The sequence below is a fragment of the Terrapene carolina genome, unplaced genomic scaffold, assembly GCF_002925995.2.
Source record: "Terrapene carolina triunguis isolate 2854851 unplaced genomic scaffold, T_m_triunguis-2.0 Scaffold374, whole genome shotgun sequence".
In the NCBI taxonomy this organism is placed as follows: domain Eukaryota; kingdom Metazoa; phylum Chordata; order Testudines; family Emydidae; genus Terrapene; species Terrapene triunguis.
In genome coordinates, this window is record NW_020664725.1 from 4,135,127 (window position 1) to 4,159,711 (window position 24,585).

Below are 24,585 nucleotides of genomic sequence, written 5' to 3' on the forward strand. Positions count from 1 at the left end.
TCACTAGCCACTTTTGAAAACTCAAGCCTAACTGCCTTGCCCAAGGTTGTGCAAGAGATGGGGCAGCGCTGTGGCTAGACCTCAGATCTTCCAGTGCCTTAACCATGAGATCATCCTTCCCGGAAAAGAATGTAAGAACGTGTAGGTTAATGAGTGGTGCAAAATGTGCCGTGAGCATGTGCAGCCTAACAATTTTGTACTGCAAGCGGTTGTTAATGCAAGAGCATGTTGGGTGTCGTGAGGCTGGCGAGCGTTATGAAAAGCTTCTGACATGAACAGTGGAGGGAAAAGCAGAAGTAGAAAACGCGATTTCTCTGGGTAGGATAAAGCAGGACATTATTCAACAAAGCCCAGCTCCGGGAGCAGAGGCAGAGAATCTCACACAAAGTAACAAACTCCCACTGATGCCATTGTTAAGCCTGCAGAGTAGAAATTTTTCTGGAATAAAAGCAACGTCTGCAACAGTTATTTATCACCATGCAAACATTTTTCCTTCTCCTTTCATTGTTAGCGCAATACAGACCACATGCGTCTCTGACAAGGAGAGGAAAAAAAAGACACAGACGGGATCAAGAAAGGCCAAGATTAATTTGGTTTCATATAGATAAAAACCAAGTAATCAGTTTTTAAATTTAATATTAAAGTTATAAGTCACCTTTGACTACACTGAAATATAAATTAGTGCATATAATAAGCCCGAGCAACATTACATTAGCTGTTAATGCAAAACAGCTCCCTTATCAACTTACAACGCTCTTAAAAAACTAATAACTGCATTCAGGACTGATTCGATGGCAACTCATTCTCCTGGGGCAACGAGGTCTGCCCCACCTCCTGCTGCCACTTTGGAAGCCCTCATTTCTGGGCTGTTCTTCAGCTGTGCCAGTGACAAACTCAGACACATCAAAATGGGGGAGGGCAGTGGAAACTGGCATGGAAAGACTGGAAGCTAGCCACATCTCGAGTGCGTGCAATGCATTGGCGCATGCGCACACACAGACTCCTGCATTGGGCAGCTGGGATTTGATGCATTATTCTCTCTCTCTCAATAACAAAAGAGATGGCTTCCAAGAATCAGCACTCAACAGGACCTGGTCTCCAGCCACTCTTCTCATCCTAAGGTTTAAATACATAATTTTTTAGGACATTGGCTATGGAAGTTTAACTTCTTTCCAGGCCAACAGTAGAGGGAAAAACAAGACGCCTATCTAGAGATGTTAACAGGAGATGTACCACAATGACATAAATACAGAGCCCTACCCTGCCATGGCAGCACTCACAGAACTCCCACTGAAGCAAATGGAAGTCAAGGTGTATGCAATATCAAGGCCCAGGTTCAAGACCTCCCAGTGGGTCATTAGAAGGTAGCCACTGGAAATAATGGCCGCTGGGACATAGCGTATAATACATCTGTAGAAAGAGGAACAAGGTAATAGAGGCTGAGCAGGTACCATGTGGACATCAGCTTGCACCAAAGGAACAAAAGGTTTGAATTGAAGCTGCTTTGACTATTTCATAAGTGGACAGTCTTATTTCAGACTCAAGTGGCTCAAGCCAGTAACAAATTGACTTCAGCTAAATTGACATTACCCCTTGCATAGTGAATTAAGTATGTCTGAACATTTCCTTGCACCAAGTAACATGTTTTTCAGAATCCAAACATGGATCTGGGTCAGAATTTCACTGCCAACCCCATCACTATCACGGGCTAGATTGAAAACCTGAATCCATAGGCCCAAATTTGGATCTAGTTTTCTTCTGCAGCCCAGGCTCATCTCCATATTCTTTGTGAAACAATTTTTCTTCTGTCAAGGGAGTGTGAAGGAAGGGAACTTCCCAGATCTGTCCATAGCCCAACCTGACCCCAGTATGCTCCTCCCACATTGAAGTTTCCAATGTGCAGCTGAGGGAGAAAGCATGCAAGGGCCGCCATCTTAGTCAGCACACTGGGGATTGAACCAGTAATTTCCAGAGCTAATAGCATAAGGTGCTACAGTCTGACCTAAAGACCCCAGGCTCCCAAACTGGGGCTCTAACAGACTCACATCCACAATGTATCAGACACTTGGGTGACCAATAACCAACATTCACCAGTGGGATACACATGCTTCTTTCCAGGGCATCACCGCCAGCCTGGGAAGATTTGAAATAAATAAATAAAAGGCATACCTCGTAAATATTAAAATCTACTCAAGCCCCCAATTTGAATTCTATGCATATGATCAGACAGTAAAATGCAAATGTATACAAATGCCTCCATAGGAAGAAACAAACGGGAGCTCTGCATAATGGGATTAGGATCGGATTGCTTCCAGTCGACGATGACGGTACCAAGGGCTTTTGTTTGAGTGCATCGACAGCGTAACCTTTATTGGATGCCAGTCGCACAGCAGTGAGCTTTTGCTACAAACTGCCTTGAAGGGGCTGTTATCTCCTGCAGGATGCTGCTGGGAGTGGGGATCTGACAGCCTGGCACTGACAGCTCCTGGGGAAGGAGCTTGACATAGTCGGGATGGGTACAGGATGACTCTGCATAAGCCAAGTAAGCTGCTTTTGGGGGCGGGGGAGGGTGGGTGAGTGGTGAGAGATGGGGCGGAGGTCACAGCAATAGCCTTATGGGGTTGGGATCCTCTGGGACACGTGAACCAGTGAGGTTCATTTAGCCAGCCTCTGCAGGTTTGGGGTCTCGGTCTGGACGTCAAGAGATGCCCTTGCCCCACAACCCCCGTCTCCCAACAGCCTCCCTCCTCCTCACATTTGTAAAATCTTCACAGTGCCCCCCATCCACTGCGGTTCGGGCCCCCTGCACCCTCCTCTTCATCCTCAGTGGCTGGCAAGGGTTACTGCCCCCCTCAATCCAGAAGGGGGTGTTTGAGGGAAATAAGGAAGCACCTGACCCTAGTACAGACCCACATCACAGCAGGAGCTAGGAAGGAGACTATAGTATGCATTAGAGCTGGGACCCTCCCGAGAGCCCATGGGGTAGGCAGCCACCAAGCGATGTCCCGCTTCTCCCTCCAAACCACAGGCGGTGTAGGGAGATGCACCTGGTCCCATAAGGCGCTGAAATGGAACAGGCAACTTCATACACACACACACACACACACACCCCTAATCTCCGCAGACAGGCAAGGGACCCCAAGGCCTGGAGAAGAGACAATGGAAGCAGTGCAAGGGAACAGTGTCAACTCGGGTTGGAGGAGGCTCCACAGCACGCAGCCTAGGCTCAAGTCACGAGCACACAGATTCATGGTCTGGGGTCTGAGCTCTAGCTCTCTGTCAGCCTGACAGCTCTTGTCAGGACCCCAGGGGTCTCTTCTCAACTTTGCGACCGGCACCCGTGCCTCAGCTTCCCCACCTCTACAGTGGAGAGAAGACTTGCCTCCCTCTCAGTTGAAGAGATCTGCGGCCAAATCTCTGCAAGAGCTCAGCAGCCACAATCTGGCACTTCCCAGTTAGGTCCAAAAGCAAGAGGCCAGCTCCTCCGAAAGGATCTGTGTGCTGAATGCTGGGCTGTATCGACAACCTGACCAGAACCATGGGCGCAGAGCACTTGAACGGCTGGGCCCACGCATCTGCGAAATGCTCGGAGCACATCTGAGAGTCACTGTGTCTACTGCTGGGTGTGTGAAATTCTCTACCCATCATTTATTGTATTCGTTTTCATTTTAAGTGAATATCTGCTTTCAATGAGTGCTTCCTGCGAGGGGCGTGCCTCACTCAGAGCGCTCGTTTCGCTTCCCTTCATTATTAGATTAGAAGCCACTGAAGTTTAACTAACAGTATTTAAGAGATACTGGTACAGAACTGCTCTGCAACTGCTAATCCACCTCAGCCCCTGACAAGTTCTTAAGTATGAGGATCTCTTAGCCATTGTGACCCACCCCCACTTGTCTCCTATCCCACCACTGACCCACTCCAAGCAAGGGAATGTTTGGAGACCCCCTTATATGCCCTGCAGATGTATTCTCCTTACACATCTCCCCTGCATACCATCTCTTTTAGGTACTGATAAGGTCCCTTTTCACTGCAAAATCTGAGCACCTCACTGCACCCGAGTCTCTCTCCATGCCCCAACCCCCTGCCCTGATCCCCCTCCCGCCCTCCAAACCCCTCGATCCCAGCCCGGAGCACCTTCCTGCACCCCAAACCTCTCATCCTCAGCCCCACTCCAGAGCCCGCACTCCCAGCCAGAGCCCTCTCCGCTTCCCGCACCCCAACCCCAATGTTGTGAGCATTCATGGCCCGCCATACAATTTCTATTCCAAGATGTGGCCCTTGGGCCAAAAGGTTTGCCCACCCTGGGCTAAGGAACTTGACCAAGGTCATACAGGAAATCTGTGGCAAAGCAGGGAATTCAATCCAGGCCTCCAGAGCACCAGACAAGTGCCCTAATTGCTGGGCCACCTTTCCTGGGCCATTCAGTGATAAAGTGTACTTGCAGATTTGCTTTGCCAGGGAATCTTCCCAGCTGTGTCCTAGAAGAAATCCCCCGCAGGCACCAATGTCACTCCTCCTGGTGAGCTCTCTCCCCAGCATGCTCACTTGCTGCCTGCTCAGCCTTCCGCCAACGCAGTGAAGTCATAACTATAATGATACTATTATATTTTGCTCATTATGCCTCATTTTTATTGCATGGCCTCATTAAGTTAAGAAGCCTCCGCGTTTAACTGCATCTCTTGGCCTCTATACGGGGATTCCGGCCCACATTCATCATCAATCACTTTATTAAAAACACAGGACAAAAATTACTATTAAGCACATTACTGCCCATCAATCTAGTCAATTGCCTCTCAGGACCTTTCTCTACCTGCTCAATGCACTGGGGCCAGATGAATGTCACTGGCACCTTTTTAATCTTTTGAATTTTATAATACTTATGAGCGGATTAAGAGTTCTTTTAGAGAAGAGCAAATGGGAGAGACAGATGCCTGATTTCTTTCTCTTACGATGCATGCAAGAAGGAAAACCATATACAAACAGAAGGAAATAAACTGTCAAAGAATAAAGCCTTATGGTATTGGATCAATGGCACGATAATTTACAGAACTCTAGAACAGTTACAGAATCCAATTGATACAGCTGCAGAATTATTATATTGTAACAAATCTGTGGCCTGCTATAAGCATTATGATCATCTCTACGTTCCACACCATTGCTATTTAAAAGTTCACGGCAGCAGCAGGGATAGAGCTCATCTTATCTCTTGAACTAAGGAGAATCTACTTTAGTTAACAGAGTAGAGTGTATGACACACAGTTCATCAGCTCCAGTTCCATCCACTAGAGGGCAACAATGCACATTAGTCAATTCATTGCAATATAATTCTGTACTGACAATCTCTACAATAGAGAAAAGTGAAGGTTGCAAAGTCAAAATGAAACAGGGTTCCAGTAGGGTTTCCACATCAAAATATTTCTTAATTTCTGGTCCATTTCAAACTGTTGAAATTTCCCCTGGAAGGAAATTCATTTTCCCCACCAGGTATGGTCAGAAGTGACTTGTCCAAGGTCACTGTACAATGGGATCTAGCCTTATTTCCATTTTGGGAAGTTTCCAATGAGCTTGGAAAAACTAAGCCACAGGGATGACTAAGCTGCCTGTGGAAATCCATTTCCCAGCTGAAAGACTGCTGTGATCTCCATTGCAAAGGCAAGAACAAAGGCATCCAGCTATTTGGTAGATGTATGCAGACTCTCATTTTTCCTATGCATAGTATAAGTTTATCTTGCTTTTTCCCCTTTTCCAAATCCATTTTATTTGGGTGAGATTTTCCATTATGGGGGGAGGGGGGACCCAAAGCACGAGCATTCGGGAGGTCAAAAATGGTACGGAGATATGGCAAAGAGATAGAGCAAACGTAGCAAGTGCCTCCCACCTTGCTACGGACCGAGCCTCCTGCTGAAATAGGGGAAGATGGTGAATTAAAAAGGGAAGGTGTTTAGGAGACCTGAACGCCTAGCTATTTTCCTTTCTAGTTGACCGATTTGATCAAACAGGGCTTTGAAGATTTCAAAGGACGCCATGTTTCCTAGTTTATCATAAGTGTATATCTTAAACCAATGTTATCATTTTAAGCATGACCAGAAAGAGACAGGAATCTGCAGACACAATTTCTGGCATGGAAGATAGATGCTCAAACAAGAGGAAAAAGCATGCAGGTTAACACAACCCGCCCCCCACCTCGCATCCAGCCTAGAGTTAATCATCACAGAACTGTGGCATCTCATGACATTTTTACTATCAGAGCAGTGACAGAAAGGATGTTTCTGATCTCCGGGAAAGCTTCCTCCCAGGAACGCAGAATATCTACATCCCTGACACAGATCTGCCAATAACAGCTCAACCTCTCTCTAAGGGGAGAGGAACGTACATCCTTCGAGGGATCCACTGCCGCAGCCCCAGCCATTGATGTATTCATGTTAGAGATTCACATTCCGTATTTGCAGCGCAAGGAATGATAGATTGACCACTGATGACCAGCTGGGTTGAAATTTGTCCCTGTGCACTGGGACAGGAGCACCAGGCCTCCGCACTTTTTGAGCCTACAAGGGAGGGCATGTATGTATCTACCATCTTGATTAGCCCCATTTGGGAATCATTTCTTCAAAGAGGCTAAGGCCCCAATCCTGCAAAGACTTATGCTCCTGTTTAACTGCATGCACTATCAGCATTTGAAGTCACTGGGTCGGCAACATGCAACATGAATGTCTGCAGAAAAAGGGCCCGAGGACAGAGTGAGCCATGGAGACTGTTCCCCTTCTCCATTGTAGAGAGCATTTCCCCGTAGCTCCCCACTGAGGCACACTGGCAGGGGACGCCAATTCCCCGGTTGTGGCTCAAGGAATTCCACCTTTAAGACTGTATGGCGCTTTTCACTATAAAAAATATTAAATATAAAGGAAGGGTGCTCCCTCCACCCCCCCAAGAATGTCACCAAAAACACCTAATCTGCCAAAAGGAAGCGGGCATCTCCGATCAAAATTTAATGTGCTAATTTCAGACACACCCACTGCTTTATTATTCCCCAAACTCTCCCTGCACACAGACCGAAGCACGCCCAGGCAGCGACAGACTTTGCCATCAGGAGGACAAAGTGCTGTGAACAACAGAGCCTAATTTTAGCATCTGTTTGTTCTGCTTCTTCAACACGTAAAGGGGGGGGGGGGGGGGACGGGAAGAGAAAGGACTGGACTGGCTGCTCCCAGCTTATTAAAGACACAGCCAGGAGCGGGGCAGAAAAGCGTTAAATCACACTCTGGGATTAGCACATGAAGGAGGAAGAAAAATAACAACCCAGCAGGCACCGCTGGCCGGCGATGCCAGTTGGTTTTGTGAGCTGCTGAAGGTTACTGTGCTCCCCTCCAACACATGCTGCTCGCTCTCTACCTCCCTCCCCTTCACCAGGAGACCCAGGCACATTCATCATTAGTCACCAGGAATTGGTAGTCTAGGAACAGCATGGACTGTGTTCCCCACCTTCCCCAGCTCCTTATTCAGCAAGGTTTACGACTCATCTGCTGCACGGCAACCCCCTGACCCAGCCAGGTCTTGCTTCCCCTTTGCTCCACCAGTAGGGGTCGCACTGGAGTCTACCCCTCCCCACCTCTCCGTTGGTTGCAGCACTGGACCTTGCTGACCTTGACTCAGGGAGGGGAATCTAGCCATAAGTACCCTGCATACAACTCTCATATGAATTGCCAGCATGCAGCAGCTCCCTTATAAACATGCGGGAGCTCAGATTCCCCGCTCCCCAATAGCCTAAGATCACCTCTCTCTACAACACAGAGCTGCACATGTGGTTAAGCACCAACATCTCCCCCAAGACTCCAGCTCTGTCCTCAGCCTTCCAGGAGAGTCGGAACCCCGGCAAGCCGGCTGTGAGCCCAAAGGGACCACAGTGAGTCTGCTCCTGCCTCTCCCAGGGAGCCCTGTACCGGCAGAATGGCTCTCCTCCATGCAAGCGCTGCTGCTGCCACCACCAGGCTGAATTTAAAAGCGAGGAGGAGCTGCGGCTCTCAGCCTCTGCCAGATGACCTGGTTTAATATTCAAAATACCTGGGTATTTTTACCCCCACACACGCCCCTGTCTGTGGTTTTAATTTTTAAACCCACCTCCCAAAGTCTACAGGCTCTTTTCTTAGCATCGCAAATGCATTAGCTCAGCAAGGTGAGATTATAAATTAGACAGAATCTTTCACTGTTTGAATCGGCGGCAAATGCCCTGACAGTGACCGATGGGACCCCAATCAGGATACACTGCTCGAGTCAGCTAGCACTGGAGAGGACAGTCACTAGACTGGACACTGCAGGGGAACAACCCCAGAGGTGGGTTAGCTATCCTGACAGGGCTCTCTCATCTGACTTCTGTGGATTTTGTCTGTAGCTATTTCTGTGCCGCTGGGAGGATGCAGGCGAAGCCAAGACTGCAGGCAGCTCCTTTCCAGTTAGAGAGAGAGAGAGAGAGAGAGAGAAGCAGTTTTGCAACTTTGGGAATGCAAAGATGTCAAGACCAATCCCACACCTTGCTCTGTGATTTTTCCCCAGCTCACGGCTGACACGCGGCCTGCCACATACTGACCAAGACGCAGCAGCCGGTGACATTGCTGGGTGACTGACGGAGATGCAAAGTGAGGGGCAGCAAGGAGCTGTGATGGGTTCTTCCTGCACGGGCAGCCTGGGAGTAGGGGTTGGGATCTGGGTGTCTGTCAAATGTCATCTCAATTTATTGGCCTGGTTTTAGAACCTCCTCCTCAAAGGAGACACACATGGGATCTCCTAGCCGCACACCTGCTTGGTACAGAGAAGCTTCTATTCAAGCAGCTGAAGCCAGCTCAGGGATACAGTCTCCCTTCCAGCATCTATTTGTATTGTATGTACACTTTACCACAGCAGGCCCATCTCATTCAAGTTGCACAACAGCAGAGATAAGCCAGGGGAAAGCCCTACATCTCAGCTGCTTTTGGGGAGCCTGGATCCAGAGCCAGATTTTTGGCTCTATAGACCGGACTCTGCCCGCCAAATACACGTTCAACACAAAGCAGCAAACAACTTGATTCGGATCTCTGGGAATCACTTTCATGTCACGACTGGATTTGGTGGCGCGACTCCTGATTTACAATGCTGAAAGATAGGGATCCCCCATAAGTTCAAGTGTCCTAGACAAAGCCTTAGGAGGATTTACATTAATTAACGAAAGGTTGTAACTAGTAAAGCTAATACAGGATTATCAGACTTTGTACTATGGGGCATAAGTCTGGAAAGCCAAGGGGGCAGGCCCCCACATGCGTCACACCTTCCTCTGAAGAATCGGGATGCTAGATTTCAAGGACCTCTGGGCTGCTCTGAACTCCCTTCAGTTCCTCTGCTCCTCCACTGACCCAGCATGGCACTATCAGCAGCAGCTGCCAAATCACCATATAAGAGGACAGCAGCCGATGGGCTTTCAATGAAAACAGGAAGCCTCCGAGATGTATGCCACCTGGCCACTTGTAAGAGCAGCAGGGGTGGCTGGCTCCTGCCCCAAAGCAATCATCAATGGTTCAGAACCTTCTGAGCCGTCCCTTTCGCCTGCATCTAAGGACATCTGCTCTCTGGCCTCTTAACTCCTGCTCTTCTTGTACCAGATCACTCCACACCAGGCAGGCCACCTGCTCCCCCACTGTCACTACAGCTCTGGTCTCAATTGGCACTGTAGTTTCCTAGGTGCTACGCAGCTGCATCTTTAGAGTTATCATTAGAGGAACCTGGAATCTCCTGAACACCAACCCTTCCTTTGGTCCTTCACTCCACACCTTTCCCTCCCTTACTGCCTCCCCTTAGAGGTATCTGCTCAAATGCTCTCTCCGATGCATTTTTATCCCCTACTACCTTTTCTCTGCAGCCCAAAAGCAGGACAGCCATGTACCTAAAGGAATCAGACTCTCACGAGACAGCCTAGATCTTTGTACCTCACCTCCCCTCAACCCACAGCCATCCTCCCATGCAGTGAATGTAATCCAACCCCTAAGGTAAGGAAATAGCCCCTTATAATAGGGGGCTGCAAAGGCAACCCCCAAGGAGTCCAAAGGCCACTCCTGTCTTGCACACTGTTATCCAGAAGTAAGTGCTGCCCAAGCCTCATTCACTTGGACCTGGTAAAGAACAGGAATTGCTCACTTGAGTTCATGGGCAGGTCCTGGTGCAGGCTAGCATCCTGCAAGCCCTGTACATCACAGTGTTCACAGCACAATGGGCTTTTCATCTGGTCTCCTATCCGAACAATATCTTGGTCCGGTGACCAATCTGCTGTGTTAGTGATCATGCTATAGGCCTCAGCCCATCCTCCTTGGAAGACTATATTTATAATCCACCAGCCAGCCTGTGGTGAAGTCACTAGCCACGGCCCAGATAGCAATACAAGGCTGGAGTGGATCAGCTTGTAGCACCACCCACAAAGAGACAGCACCCACTGGCCATATTTCAGGCCAGTGCAGGTCACACCAACTCTTAGCCCTTCTCAACTAAGCGGGGGACAGGAACGTCCCAAGGGGCAACATTTTGGCAGCATATTTATGACCAGGGTGAAAGCTTTGTCCTTGCTGGTGGAGAACTGAATGTGTATGTCAAGAATACTCCCACAGGGCAAAGAGCAAATCCTTGAGTTTCACCCACTTGGCAATTCGGGGGGTGAGGGAAGCAGTTGGATTGTGCTGTGAAAATGGCTTTTCTTTGGCCACATCCTGAAATGACTTATGGCTTGCCAGACCGGTGAGTGATCAGCCTCCCACCCCAATTTTGAAACCCCATCACCTTTTGCCGCACCCTTCTGAAAAGCAGGGTGGCTCCCCCCACTCCCCCAAAATGGCTACTTCCAGCTGCCCTCTTGCTGCAGGAAACCACGAGTAGCAAAGTAATCCCACCACTGCGATACCCGGGCTGGCCATTATGCGAGTTCAGCTGTCTTAACTTGTTACTGAGTATACCAGCGGTGCTGACATTTATTTAATCCTCATAGTACTGTTGACTGTGTACTTACGGAAACATCGCATGCTTATGGGAGACATTTGTTTCCAAGCAGCTTATGCTAAATTGCAGTGATATAAAGGAAACACTTATCCAATATTGACATTTACTGACTCCTGGCAGTATACCGCCTGAATACTCATTTATACCACTGGAGAGGAAAAAAAGAAATGGAAAGAATCCAGGCCCTTCACTTCTGATCTCTTTTCAGGAGTTAAGCAATGTTGAGTTAATGACAAAAATGGAAGGGTATGTGCCCAGAACAGCAGGGGCAGACGGAAGAGCCTTGCAACTTTTCATCAGTTCACGATCACTTCCTTCTTCAGGGAAGGATTATCATCTTGGGTCCATGGCACAAAGCTTTGATCCCCTCCCACCTGAGAGTACCCAGGAGAAAGGCCACCAGTTATGAAAGAATTTTTTAGTCTGTATTTTTAGACTGTAGTTATTAAGATCCCTCATGCCTTGCTGTATGAATTCCAGACCCTAAACACTTCATTCCTGCAGGATATTTGTATATCCTCACACAAGAACACAGCGTTATTCAATGGAATTCACCCCGCACAATAGATGGAATTTTCAGCCGCTAAGGCATCAGGCCAAATCAATCCCTAGTGTAGTTCCACTGACTTCAATGCAGTGATGCAAGGGATGAATCTTCCCTTTACTGAATAGAAAACTACTGCAACAAACCCAACCCCACAAAGTTTTCCTTTCCCGCAGAGGTTAATTATCCATTGTGTGAGCATACTCCACTGAACACTGTTCCCAGTTGCTCCATACACCAAAGCATCTATTATTCTCAGCTGAAGACCTGACCGGGTCACATTACTGTTAACGAATGGCAGTTATGTGAATGCCCTTTTAAAAGCAAGTCCTACAATATTCTACAGCTACAGCAGGCGTTGGGGTCACTGCTGTAGTTTTCTTCTTATGTGGGGGTGCTGAATGAACAAATTAAGATGAGATCTTATCCTACAGCTGGTGGCTGAATCTAACTATATGAATCTTCTACCTCCTACTAATAACGTGACATTTAGAGAGAGCCAGCAAGTGCACAATCAACTGCTAAACGGTGTATGGAAAGCATATTTTAAATTTTGACTAATGCTGTACAGTAAGAGGCAGATCCATCCCTCATGTAACTATGAAACTAGGAGCTCTTTAGAAAGCTCTCCCTCCTCTGCTTTTGGGGTTGGTAATGTCACTTTGCTGATCATCTTTAAATGAACACTCTTGGATCAAACTGGAAACAGTGTAGGTCTGGTAAAGTCTACATCAAATGGAGATGATCTCATAGCCGATCCTCCGCAGTCTTTGCGACCCAAACACTGCAGCATCAGGCAAGCGCATGAGAAGCCAAATGTAAGAGACAATAAAACAAAAAGTGAAACTGACTAACCTGTTCTCTATTTGTGCAAGTAGAGACAAACAAGGAAACCTGTGCCATCAGTGATGAAAAGTGTATTGGATATTAAAAAAATATTTGTGATTTAATAATGTACAACATGGGTTCTCCACTTGGGGTTTGTGGGCAGGTTTCAGAGTCCCAACCAAACTTCTCCCCCCTTTACAGGGGAGAGAAAAACCCAGAACATATTTTATGCTGCAATATGGGAAAAGATTGGGAGCTACTGATCTAAGGTGTTAGTACCACAGGTCAGGATTTTCTCTCTCTATTTTTTTACCTGACCAATGTCCCATTAAAGTAACAGTAAGGCATCCAGGAAACACAAGACAAAAGTAAGGACACCTGCCTGAGATGGACTGCACCATGTAAGATGTATTGTGCACTGTACCCTGCCCTGAGACCGCCGCATAACCTTAGCACAGGGAGACCAGTTACAGATGCAGCATTCGCCTCAAGACACGAGCCATTACTTGGAATTCCCTTGCTCTGTAAAGTAATGAGGGTCTCAATGAAAGGCCAGTGACCCCTTTTTATGACTGAATGCAGCTGGTGGAAGAGATCTAGCTTAAAAAAGGCATCTTTGGTCCTCTAGTGAATCTCACTGCAGGCCCTACCGATGGATTTCTACCACCTACTCATTTGTTTGTACAAACCCAATCATCAGAATCATGTAGAAGCAGACTGGGCAAAGCACAGGAGAGCAATGATGCTGCATTAGCCCCTTGGATGACCCAGCAGCCCTTTTCCATCTCTAATATGGAGTTGATTCTAGTTTCCCTCCAATCTAGTCTTGCCTTGCACTCCCAGGGCAAGTATCTTATCAGCAGGATTTCCCATCCTCTGTCATTATAAGCAGTTACTTCTTGTTGCACTGTTAATGACTGAAAAATAATCCCCTCCTCATCTGGCGTTGGTTACAGCCTATGAGGTCACCCCTTTCTCCAAAACCTGATGCATTCATTTCTCTTTACTTCTCCATAAACATCTCCGGAGAATGGAAATTCCCTGCCCTGCATGGGGAATACCACCGAACATACCAGCAAGTCCCCCTATAAAGGCTCTCTCAACTCCCTGCAGGGCAAGAAGACGATGGATAGAGTCCAGAACTTCTGTTTTCGGAACTTTTCAGCAAAGGATCCTTCTCTGGATCCTCTCCAGTTTGTGGCATCAAGGTTCATGCTGCATGCACCACCCCAGATGTGCCCTTCCTGACAATGTACCGAGAGGAATGGTTAACTCACCAGTCCTACGTGTAAATCTTATTTATACAACCCCGTCGGAGGTTCACCTTTCTTTTGTATCAGCACCATTCTGCAAGCTTCTGGTCCGTTCACCGTCACCCATCGACCCTGTTCTCTTCCATCATAGCATTACAGGCAGAGGATTGGGTAAGTGCCTCAACTGGGTATTCCCAGCCCTTTGCTGTACCTGGATTTGGCTTGATCCCCCTTCTCAGCTTAACCTCATGATTTCATTGTCCTTGTCACCTGTGGTCTCACGACCAGTCATGGTAATGTTCACACACTGCAAATAATAAAATGTCCTGTAGTAAAGGGTCCTGGTTTGATTTTAAAGAGTCCTTTGCAAGGACTGCAATCTCTTCAAAGCAGGGCAGAGGGGGGAAAGCTCTGTACAGCTCCTACAGAGCCTGGAGTTTACCATCCCAATAGCAGATAGCCAGAGATCCATAGGCAAATAGGGCACTTCAGACCCTTGAGGGCAAGGGCTATTTTCTGATCTGAAAACAGCCAGATAAGACACTTCATTGCATCTGTCTAGTTACTCTAGATTTACACCAGGGTAACTGAGATCAGAACGTGGCCAAAGGACATGCCCCACAGAGCTTACAGTAACACAGACGCAAGACACTGGCACAACAGTTCCAACCAAGTGGCACCTATGCCAGATCACTTCTGCAGAGGAAAGTTTCCTGTCGGGGCATGGATTAAGGAGGCACTCAAAAGATGGAAGAGAAGCAGACGTCTGTTCCAGGTGGACAGGGATGACGTCAAAGGAGGCACTAAGCCAAGAGGGGGGGAAACCAAGGCAACAATGAAAAGGGTCGCTAAGGAGCACTCCTGTGCCAGGGCCTAGACTGGTGTCCAGGGAGGGGGCGTGATTTGCCATATCCCCTCCTTGGAAATTGGTTAGATCATAATGAGATTGTAGGGCTCACACTGCTGGTTCCCGTGCATTTATAAATGCTCCTCTACAATGACTCAGCCACTTCCTGGTGCCTGGCTCTAGGAGACCACACGACCCAACCCAAGCCTTGTTTTAAAGCTAAGTTGCAGATCTCCACCTGTTTGTTGTTGTTTTGTTGCACCAGGCCACGATTCATGGGACCCACTCTGGATGGATTTAGCACAGAAGATTCACGGGCTCTCATTGTGAAATTCCACTCGAGTGCAGAGCATGTTTGGGATTTGGCTGTGAAGGCACCTTCACTGGACCTTCCCATGGCTCTGGATCTGACAGATGGCAAGGGGCTTCCATGTTGCTATTTGTTTCTTCCAGCCTCAGCTCTTTTGGGTGAAGGGGAAAAATAATTGGACATGATAAAAAGAAAAAATAAAGAAGTGAGTTTCATGTTTGTGGATGACATCATCAATTCTCTTCTCACCAAAGGGCATAACACATCTCCCCCAGCAGGAGATAAATTTCACCATGATTTTATCCTGGCTTCCACCAGGCACTATGGTACTGAGGACTTAGGAAAAGGAGCAACACCAGGAAAAACAAACCAACCAACCAACCACCACACAAAAAAACAACCCAAAGAGACTCTACACACAAAACACTGGCAGCTGTCAACTTTCAGAGCCCGAAGACAGGGGTTTGGGGCCATTTGCTGGGGAATCAGAGAATAAAAAACACGGGAAGGAGATTTGTTCTCCCCATACCTTAAGAGACGTTCACTCTGACCCTTTAAAGGCATAGGAATCAGTTACAGGAGAGATCATCCTTCTTCATTATTCTGTAATACCTCTCACTGCAGAAAGGGGATGGGTGGAGTGGGGGCCCAGTGCATTAGATACTGGATATTTACATGTGGAGCTCTGCTTGAGATCTGGCTTTGTAGAGCGAGTCTCAAAATTATTCCGTTAAGAGGCTTTAAACAGGTCTACAGGGAAGCAGAAGTGTGTTAGTAGGCTCACTTCCTAAAGGAGAGACACACTTCACACTGTGAAATCCTAGCACCGGCAGGGAACAGGGAAGTCAAATTGATCTCTGGTCAGCCAAGCCATAATGGGAATCCATATCAGCCCAACGCAATGCGCTCAACTCCCAGGACGTGGAACCCATGGGAAGTATGGTCACTGGTTACAGCACATTGTATGGTCATCCTCAGAAGCCCAATGTTGTTCGGCATCATTTCCCAGGACACCATCAAAGCAGCCTGCCAGAAAGATGCATGGGGTCAACTTAGGACAAATCCTTGGGCTGAAATCCAATGACCTTACCTGGAGAAGAATCAGTTATTGGAGGTTCTCATGTAAGGCCCATGCCTAAGGTAAATGTTCCATGCATGATTCTTGCATCATACATACGTGATCCTTGTCAATCTGCTGTTACTGACTTGAGGGAGTAGAAGTCCTGTGTGTGCTATTCACACAGGTCCATTTGGGCCAAATTCACTTTTCGTGTAAGTGAATGCAACTCCACTGACTTCCCTGGAGTGGCAGCTGCATATACCATGGGTAGGTCTGGCTCACTGACTTCACTGGGTCTACCTGTGTGAGTGAGGCAAGTGGGATTCGCCTATGAGTTCCCTCCTGCATGAGAGGTTACTGCCCTGTGGGTGCACACCACCTGCATCAGTCAACATGCCAGCTATATGACCCAACAACCCAAGTGGCACTCTTAAGACCATGGGTGCATGGCACCACGATGGGCACTGTGCCCTGGCGTGCATAAGCACTACCAGCCCAGACATGCAGTCAGAATGGGGAATTTCAAGTGGGGGACGCACCAATGTGTCGTGGAAATACACTTTAGCTCCTGGATCTGTGCTGCCCCTTCCTCAGCAGCCAGACAGATTGGAGAGGGGCTAGAAAAAGACACACACCAGTGGGCTAGCAGCCCGGCTGCCGACTGTCACATTTCTCAGGCACAGCAAGCAACAGCTACATGGCAATGAATTTATCTTTCTTACAGTATGAACCAGCCCGTGTGCGATGTTAGCTATGCTGCCATGTAACCCAACATGAACATGCAAGGTACCAGAGGCGCATTCCCAACAGGTCGCCGCAGAGAGGCAGATCAACCAGACCACACAGCAAAGAGCCAAGACACGGATCTACCCAGCAGCTTTCAAACAGCAAGGCTCATTAAAAAGTCCTAATTAAAAACAATGCCTGGGAAGCAGGGGGGAGGGGGGGGAGCGAGGCCCTTCTGGAGCTGAAAGGCAAACTTCTGCAGCTTTGCTAGCAAACTGCCATTTGACCTGCAGGGAGTGGAGAGGCTCAGGGGGCCTGGGAAGAGACACTACAAGGAAAAGCCAGGCTGCCAAATTGCTCATATACCTGAACCTGCCACTTCCCCAGTGTACCAGGAGAGCTCAGATTTGTTCTGCCTGAAATTGGCATGGCAGACATGGTGCAGAACGCACCTTCGATTGCAAACATGGCTCTCCCCTTAGCACCGTCAGTGGTAACAGGGTGTTGGGGGGCACTCAGCAACACGTCTGACCCACAGCTCAGAAGAGAAAGCAACAAGTGGGCAGCTGTCGAGCGCCATGCCTCCAACCAGGGGCTGGGGAGGGGGAGAAACAGCCACCCGTTACAAGCTACACTCTCCCCCCAAAAGTTTCTCCCTCTTCATTTAATCAACAGATGGACTCGTGGGTGGTTTCTTTTAACCACCCCATGCCCTGTCCTGCATGAACGCCTTAATGTGACACAGCTAACACCTGGCGTTGGCATTCCGAGAGGGCACACGCAGCACCAATTCTTTAAGCAAAACCCCCCCTATTCCACAGGTGACTAGCAACAGCTTTGCCCCAGCAACACAGCTCTGAAATAACACTCCCACCCCCCGACGCCTGGGACTGGCTGCTCAATATCAAAGTTGTGTGGGAAATTCCTCTAGACTGCCCGGCTCTCTCCAGCTTTGGAAACATACGGCCAAGAGGGAGCGCCGAATCCCCCCTACCCGTACCACGGGGACCCACAGGCTCTCATCTGAGGCACCTCTTTCCATCACAAAACACGCTGCAATTGTAGCTCCCCCAGTCAAGGCGCAAACAAGGCAAAACCACCAATCAAGGCTAAAGAACCTTGCAAAACAAACCAACCCCTCATTGGGGTCTAATGGGGAAGGGGGGGCAGAAGAGTTCAGAGCAGTGTTTACACACAAACGAGCTAATTAACGTAGCTGGAGCAGAAAGAACTCATTTGCATGTTAAACATTTTTTAAGGCGAGCTGCCTCGTGAGAGAGCAAAACTCCACAATGCACTTGCCAGCGAAGGACCCTTTCCCAAATAGGATCGCACCCTCCTGGCCAAACCCAGGGGCTCACCTGGCTTGATCTCCCCAACAGGACAGCCAGCACCCCTGCCTTGCCACCATCCCCGACCTGCCCGCACACCCTACTTTGAAACTCAGGAGCCGCCGCGTCCTACCTTGGCTGAGCAGCAAGAAGCAGAAGAGCAGCAGGTCTGCCTGGAAAGCTTTCATTCCTTAGAGTTCGCCGGTGGGGAGCGAGCAGGAATCTGGGGGATGCAGCTTCTCCGGCGCCTGCAATCCTTTCTCTCCCTCTCTTCAGTTTCAGCAGCCGGCTGCGATGGAGTTGCTCTGAGCCGCCTCTGCTTGTCTGGCTCCTTGCAGCTCCATCCTCAGTCTCAGCATCCCAGCTACACAGCCTCCTCTACAGGAGCTCCTCCCACAGCAGTCAGGGACTTGACTGACAGAGCAAATCTTTTCCACACAGGCTGGAGGGGGAGTAATAATTAAAGAGGGAATACTTGTTAAAAAGGAAAAAGGCGGGTTAGTCTTTCCTCTCTCCCCTCCCAAGAATGTGCTGCTTTCATCCGACACAAGCTCAGGCAGCCGGGCTCCGTGGCTTTTCACGGGAGAACGTTTCTGATTTTACAGGAGCAAAGTTGATTAATAATTTTCGTTCCTGCTGCATGGAAGCAGGGAACTCCGTGCGCTTGCACAGCAGCGGGGGGAGGAATTTTGTACAGGGAGAGAGCTCTATAGGAAGAACTTCAGCGGCGAGGAACATATGCGACTCTCCATGTGCCAAATTGCAATGGAGCAGATGAGATTTTTTCTTCTTCTTTGCTCTAGAAAGGTTTCCCACCCCACCTCTGGGTTCCAGCACCGGGCTGCTACTTTCTGCTAAGAGGCAGAGCCGGTGGCAAAGGAAACAGCAATGCAACTAAGTGGCTTTCCTTTCTTGCAGCCCCTCTAACTTTTTTGTGCCTGGGGAGAGCTTGCACCAGTGGCTTTTGGAAAGACTTGCAGGTGAACATCCCACTGTTTGCTCAGGCGAATAAGCTCATCTGCCCTTTTCCCACTCTACAGTCCTGTTGCTCCCACTAAACTATTCCATCCTTTAGCTGCCAGCCTCTGGGCAGCTGCCATCCGCGGGGAAATGGATGGCTCTGTGCAGGCAGGGAATCATACAGTACAACTCAAGAACAGTTATCTTCATGGTCCATGCAACCTGGCTGAAGGACTTTGCTTAGATTCAGGGTTTCAAGGAGGGGCTATAGCATAGCTGGTATGGAAACAATGTCTCACCTCACTCAGAGCTCCACCTAATTCTCATGGAAGCCAATGGGTGTCTTTCCCCATTGGCTTCCTTGGAAGCTGAGTTGAGCAGTACAGTCCCTAACCATGCTAGGTCGCACCAGGTTTGCACGTAGTTCCAACCAGCATAGCTGGTGCGAAGAATATAAACCTTCATGCTTCAGGGCATGACAGCCAGTAATTGTCAGGGGTTAGGAAGGAACTTCCCCTACAAACTGGTTATTTCAGAAGTATCCACTTCAGGCCTTTTGCGGCTGGCCAGGCAGAGGCAGGATTCCAGTCTAGATGGGCCTCTGATGTGCTACAGCAATTGCTGTGTGTCCAGGCACAGAAGTAGATAGGATTCTATCTGGGTGGGATTTAGCTCACCAGAAGGTAACCTAAATTCCATCCAGATAGAATCCTGTCCTAAACTGTTGCTGTGCACCATTAAACCACCTGCTGTGTTCCACCCCAGAGGTGCGTCTGTCTCTCAGCTGCAGGCTGAGTGATTTCTGTGCATCGGAATCCTTCAGCACAAGAGGTGCTAAGGGAATGTAACATTCTCTGCTTCAGACTCATTCCACATAAAGATTTGATTCACTGGTAACAATTGCCCTGTTTCCCCTTGCTATATTTACTAGCAGGGTGCAAGATAGTCAATCCATACTGAACTGTATTATGTAGCTCTAGGGAGCTGTGTGACAGTTTGTATAAAAGATGCTGCGCAAAGTATAATTGTTTGGTTGACGCTAGTGAATCACCACCACTGTTTGCTAAGGGAATACAGTAGCATATCTATGGCTATTCGCTACCTTACCTAACGGATGTGCACCGTGACCCTCAGATCAAAGCGAATAGAGCTCAGAACCTCCTACTCCTGAAGCACAGGCCACTCACACTTGACAGATTCTCCAGTACCTCAGCACTATAGGGCTTATGACATACAGTTAAGCTGCTCTTTGATTTTATCAAGTAGAGGGCATCGGTGCACCCAGTGGCCAGGTCAGTAAGGATGGCAGATGACACTTGCTTTGAGCAACCAGAAGCTTTTGCATAATTGCACTCACCCAATGGCATCTCACCCTTGTGTTGACTGGATTGTTGCAAAACAACTGAAGAGCATGAATGCAGGCAGGCAAACCAGGCCTAGAGGGCTGTATCTCACTCACCTGCTAGAAGTGAAGAGAAACAAAGCAGCTTCCAGAACTCATATCCCTCTGTGCTAACCAAACAAGTGGTGCTTCCCCCCTCCCCACCCCCATAGCTCTGGCTAACAGAGGCAAGACTGCTCCCTCCTCTGCAATATTCTATATATGTATACACTTTGTGGGGCCAAGGATGTCGGGCTTTTCTGCAGAGCAAATATTGTTCCAAGGGGTTTATTCAGAATTTGCAGATTTTTTGGTGCCATTTTCCTGAGATTTCATTACAGTGCAGATGGTGACCACTGCTTTGCTGTTCAAAGCAGGGAAACATGATTTGCCCCAGCTGCATTTGTGATGGTCAGGTTTAACTTCCCCAGAGTTAGGGGCAAGGGCTCTGAGCAAAGTTTTCCATACAATCCCACCTCTAGGACACACAGGAATCACACATGAGGCAGGAGGAGTTTTATTTTCCCCAGGTTGGTTTCCTCCACCCTGGGAGGTTCTGCAAAGCAGAAATGCAGCAGTAGTTTCGCTTTCACCGTGGAACATGTTGCTCATCTCTGCACTGGAAATGGTGGTGCTGATGGAGGAGATGCCGGGCAGCTAGAGCGGGACAACACACACCTGTCTAATCCAGGGGCAGGGGCTTTCAGGGCTGACCACTTACAACTGCTAGAGAAGCTGTACAGAGGTGACAGCACAGCTAGAATACCTAGTCCCACAGACTCACTTCATATACTCAGGACCCCCATCCCCACAGAGAAGCCAGGGGAAAGGCTTGGGGGAGGGCTGTATTGTAGAGATCACACTCTCCCTCCCACAGAAAAAAATCCCTTCCATCCACAGAAGCAATTTGGGCCACCAGCCACCCACAGGGGCAAGCATCAAAATCCCTTTGAGCCAGGCATCAAGAGAGTATGGGCTGGGGAAAAGAGCCATTCTAGTCTTCTTAAGAGGTAAACAGCCTCTGGGTCACATGAAGCCCAATAAAGACACCTATGCTCAGCACTCACACCAGGCACTTGCTTTTAGCCAGGGGCGACAAAGCAAACAAAGAAACAAGTCATACAGGAGCACCAGTATCAGCCTTCATGCTACAAGCCAAGCAACTAATGCCTTGCCCCAGCACATCCCTAGATAGACGAAGTTAGGGAGAAAACAAAAAAACACGCCTCTTCTTTCCCAGGGACACAATAGCACTTCACCCCCAGCCTTGCAGCACTCTGCTTCCTTTTCATGACTTCCCCCAGTTAGATGACAGGGCTCCAAACCCTAGCAGCCGAACAAGCCACAGCTGCCAGCCCTTCTGTGCAGCCAGGCAGTCTTTGATGGCTAGTTCCCGCCTTTCTGCCCACTGAAGGGGTTGAATCCCTTTCCTGGTTCACACCGGGACTTCACCCCATCACAGACCCCTGTGATTGATAATGAGCGTGAAAATATTATCTAACATTTCTATAGCATTTATTGTCCAGAAAGAGGGTGGGATCTTAAACACCTTTGCAATAGCAACTAAAAGGAAACACAAACCCTGCCCAGGGATCTCATCCCCTACTACTGACAGGTGGCCACCTCTGGGGTGGAATGCAGCAGCTTTTAGGCAGCACACAGCTACACTGTACAATGATTAAAGACAGGAAGTGAGGAAGAATTCTGTATCCATTTGAAACTGCAAGGGGGCACGAGGGGGCACTGAATGTAATTATAAAATGAGCATTATACAGTAATTATGGCTTTGCAATCTAATTACTTACAGCTGTGCCTTTGTGCTTAAAGGTGAACTTCAAAGGGAAATGGCAGAGTTCTCCTAGGGTTTATACTGATATCTGCAGAAAGTCACCAACAGCCAGGCAACAGGGTCTGGCTATGTGCAAATTTGCACCAGTTTCATTAAACTGGTGCAAATCTCTCTGGGGATGCACGGACATTGATTTAGCTGGCACCTCTCTGTTTACAAACTAAGCTGACAGAAGCCAGTTTAAATTGATTTATGAACTATTGATTTATCCACACACTAAGTGGCACCAATTTAACTAAATCAGTTTAGAATCATACTTTTAGTTAAATTGGCATAGAGCTGTTTTTGTGTATAGGCCTGGCCTAAAACAGGCATCAGTATGTTATCATATAACAAGGACAACTCGCTGTTTTCTTCTTAAGCCCTGTGACTACCAGACCTGCTGAGACTGTGCCAGTGCCATGCACCATATGCATATCCCTGATGGCATCACAGTAACCATCGTTCCTTGTGACACGCAGTCACCCTGTAGAAGGTTGGGATTTTCTTTTCACTAGAGTTCATGATTTTGCAACATTCTCCACCTTCCTCCTCCCAAAAGCATGAAATTATTTTCTAGCAGAACTATTACCTTTTTGCCTGTTCTCAGGTGCAGCAGGGGCCACAAAGCACTGGGCTAGGAATAAGGAGATGTGGAACCTAATAATCCATTGTATACATGCAACCCACACTGGAGTTTGTGTGAGACCAGCTAATGAGATAATCACGTCTTGGGGGTCTGTTCCTGTTTCTGCCATTGGCCTGCTGGGAAACCACGGGCACATCACTTAACTTCTCTGCGTCTCTGTCTCTTCTGTACAGTTCACCACCTGTAAAACAGGAATAAGTACACTGATTGGAACTGCCTGGAAAATAGTATTTTCTGTGACATATTTCAAAATAAAATTTAAAAGGTTTCATTTTTCAATTTTTGTGTGTGGAAATTTTCTTTTTTTGACAAACTGAAAACTTTTTTTTCCTTCATTTTTTCATCCGCAAACCAGGAAAACATCAAATTCCAGGAAAAGGCCATGCACTGGGTTGTTTTTTGTAAAATTCCACATCTTGAGACCATCAGTTCACCACCTCCACTGGTGTGAGTGGTGGGAGCCCTAGTGAAGACAGGACACAAACTTCTCTAGGCATTTTAACCACTTTGTCATCTAGCCCTGCAAAGTGAAAAGGGGATGTAGAGATTAATTAAACTTGCACAGGTTTGAAATGTAAAATAAAACCCGAGCAGCTTTGAACCACATGGAGTGAAATGTCTGAATGACTTGGACACAATTCTTGCAAGTGGAAGACAGGAGGTTCTAAATGGTGCTAGTTACTGGTAGAAGGCAGAAAGCCAAAAGATGAGTGACTTTAACCAGCTGAGAGGAGCCATAATCACCTGGAAATGAGCTGCCGGGAGTCGTATTGCTCTTATGAAATGGAACAAAACCACGTAAAAACAAGGAATCCGAGGAGCCCATTAGAGCCATGGAGACAAATTTTGCTTTCAGTTATGATGGTGTGAAGCAGCACAACTTGCTGGAGTTCCCCCCAGATTTACATGGGCATATGAGAGTGGAATTTGGCCCATGACTGTGAAATTATCTAGGGTTAATCAGCAAACTCCAGTGGGTCCAGAATTCTAAAGCTGCTTTTGACCCATTCTTAGCTCACAAAAGATTGGGCTAGCAGAGCTGGTGCAGGACAGAGGGTCATTGGCAGAACAATGTGGGAAGGCATCAGGATTACAGGGCCCCAGGACACCATGGAATGCAAGACTCTCTTTACTTCTTGTTTATCAGACTCTTACGTCCTTGCTGTATACCTGCTAGGGGCCATTCTGAGCAGTGGCTCTAAACATTTGCAGCTAGCATGGCATTCCCCCCAAAGATGAGTGGACAGTCAGGTCTTTGGAGGGTCAGGTTTGGAAGATCACAGAATGTGGTGGCCCCAGGGCCAATCAGAGTGGGGCCCAGGAGGGCCATTTGGCCTGGGTCTCAAGCTCAAAGGGGGCCTCAAATTTAGATACTTGTTAATATTTTGGCACTTGACAAGTTTCGCAACTTGTTTTTATGCGCATTCCTCTCGGACCAAAATGTAACACACTCTCTCAGCTTAGAGCTGCAAATAAGAAATGTGATTTGATAAAAGACATACCGGTAATTTTTTTGTTAACTGCTATGGATTTTGTCATATTAAAGAGTTAAAAATGTTCATAAATATTAATAAAAATATATCGGTTCTGATAGCACAAGATTAGACCGTGATGAACGTGTCCTCTCAGAGCAGCTGATTATATAAACAAACTAATACGAGTGGCTGGTGGTGGATCAAGTGCGTGTTGAAAGGTAGAGAATTGTTACATTTTAGTGTCTTTATAGTTTTACGTCTAGTTGTCCAAGGAATTATTTATGTGTGAGCAGCACAGGAAGAGACACCCCCTGACACTGTGGGGCCCAGCCATTGCTGTAATGTTCAGAAGAGAAATGCCTCTGGGATACTTTGCAGTCTCCTGA

General features: G+C 47.9%; 1 protein-coding gene across 1 annotated transcript in view; it reads right to left on the reverse strand.

Moving 5' to 3' along the window:
• The window catches only part of KIRREL3 (kirre like nephrin family adhesion molecule 3), a 702,914-nt gene extending 684,805 nt beyond the window's left edge, over positions 1-18,109 (reverse strand). The window contains exon 1 of the mRNA XM_026657944.1: positions 18,040-18,109. Within this exon, the coding sequence (XP_026513729.1) occupies positions 18,040-18,094 (55 nt within the window). The 5' untranslated portion in view covers positions 18,095-18,109. The remainder of the gene's footprint in view (positions 1-18,039) is intronic.
• Positions 18,110-24,585: the final 6,476 nt, after the last annotated feature.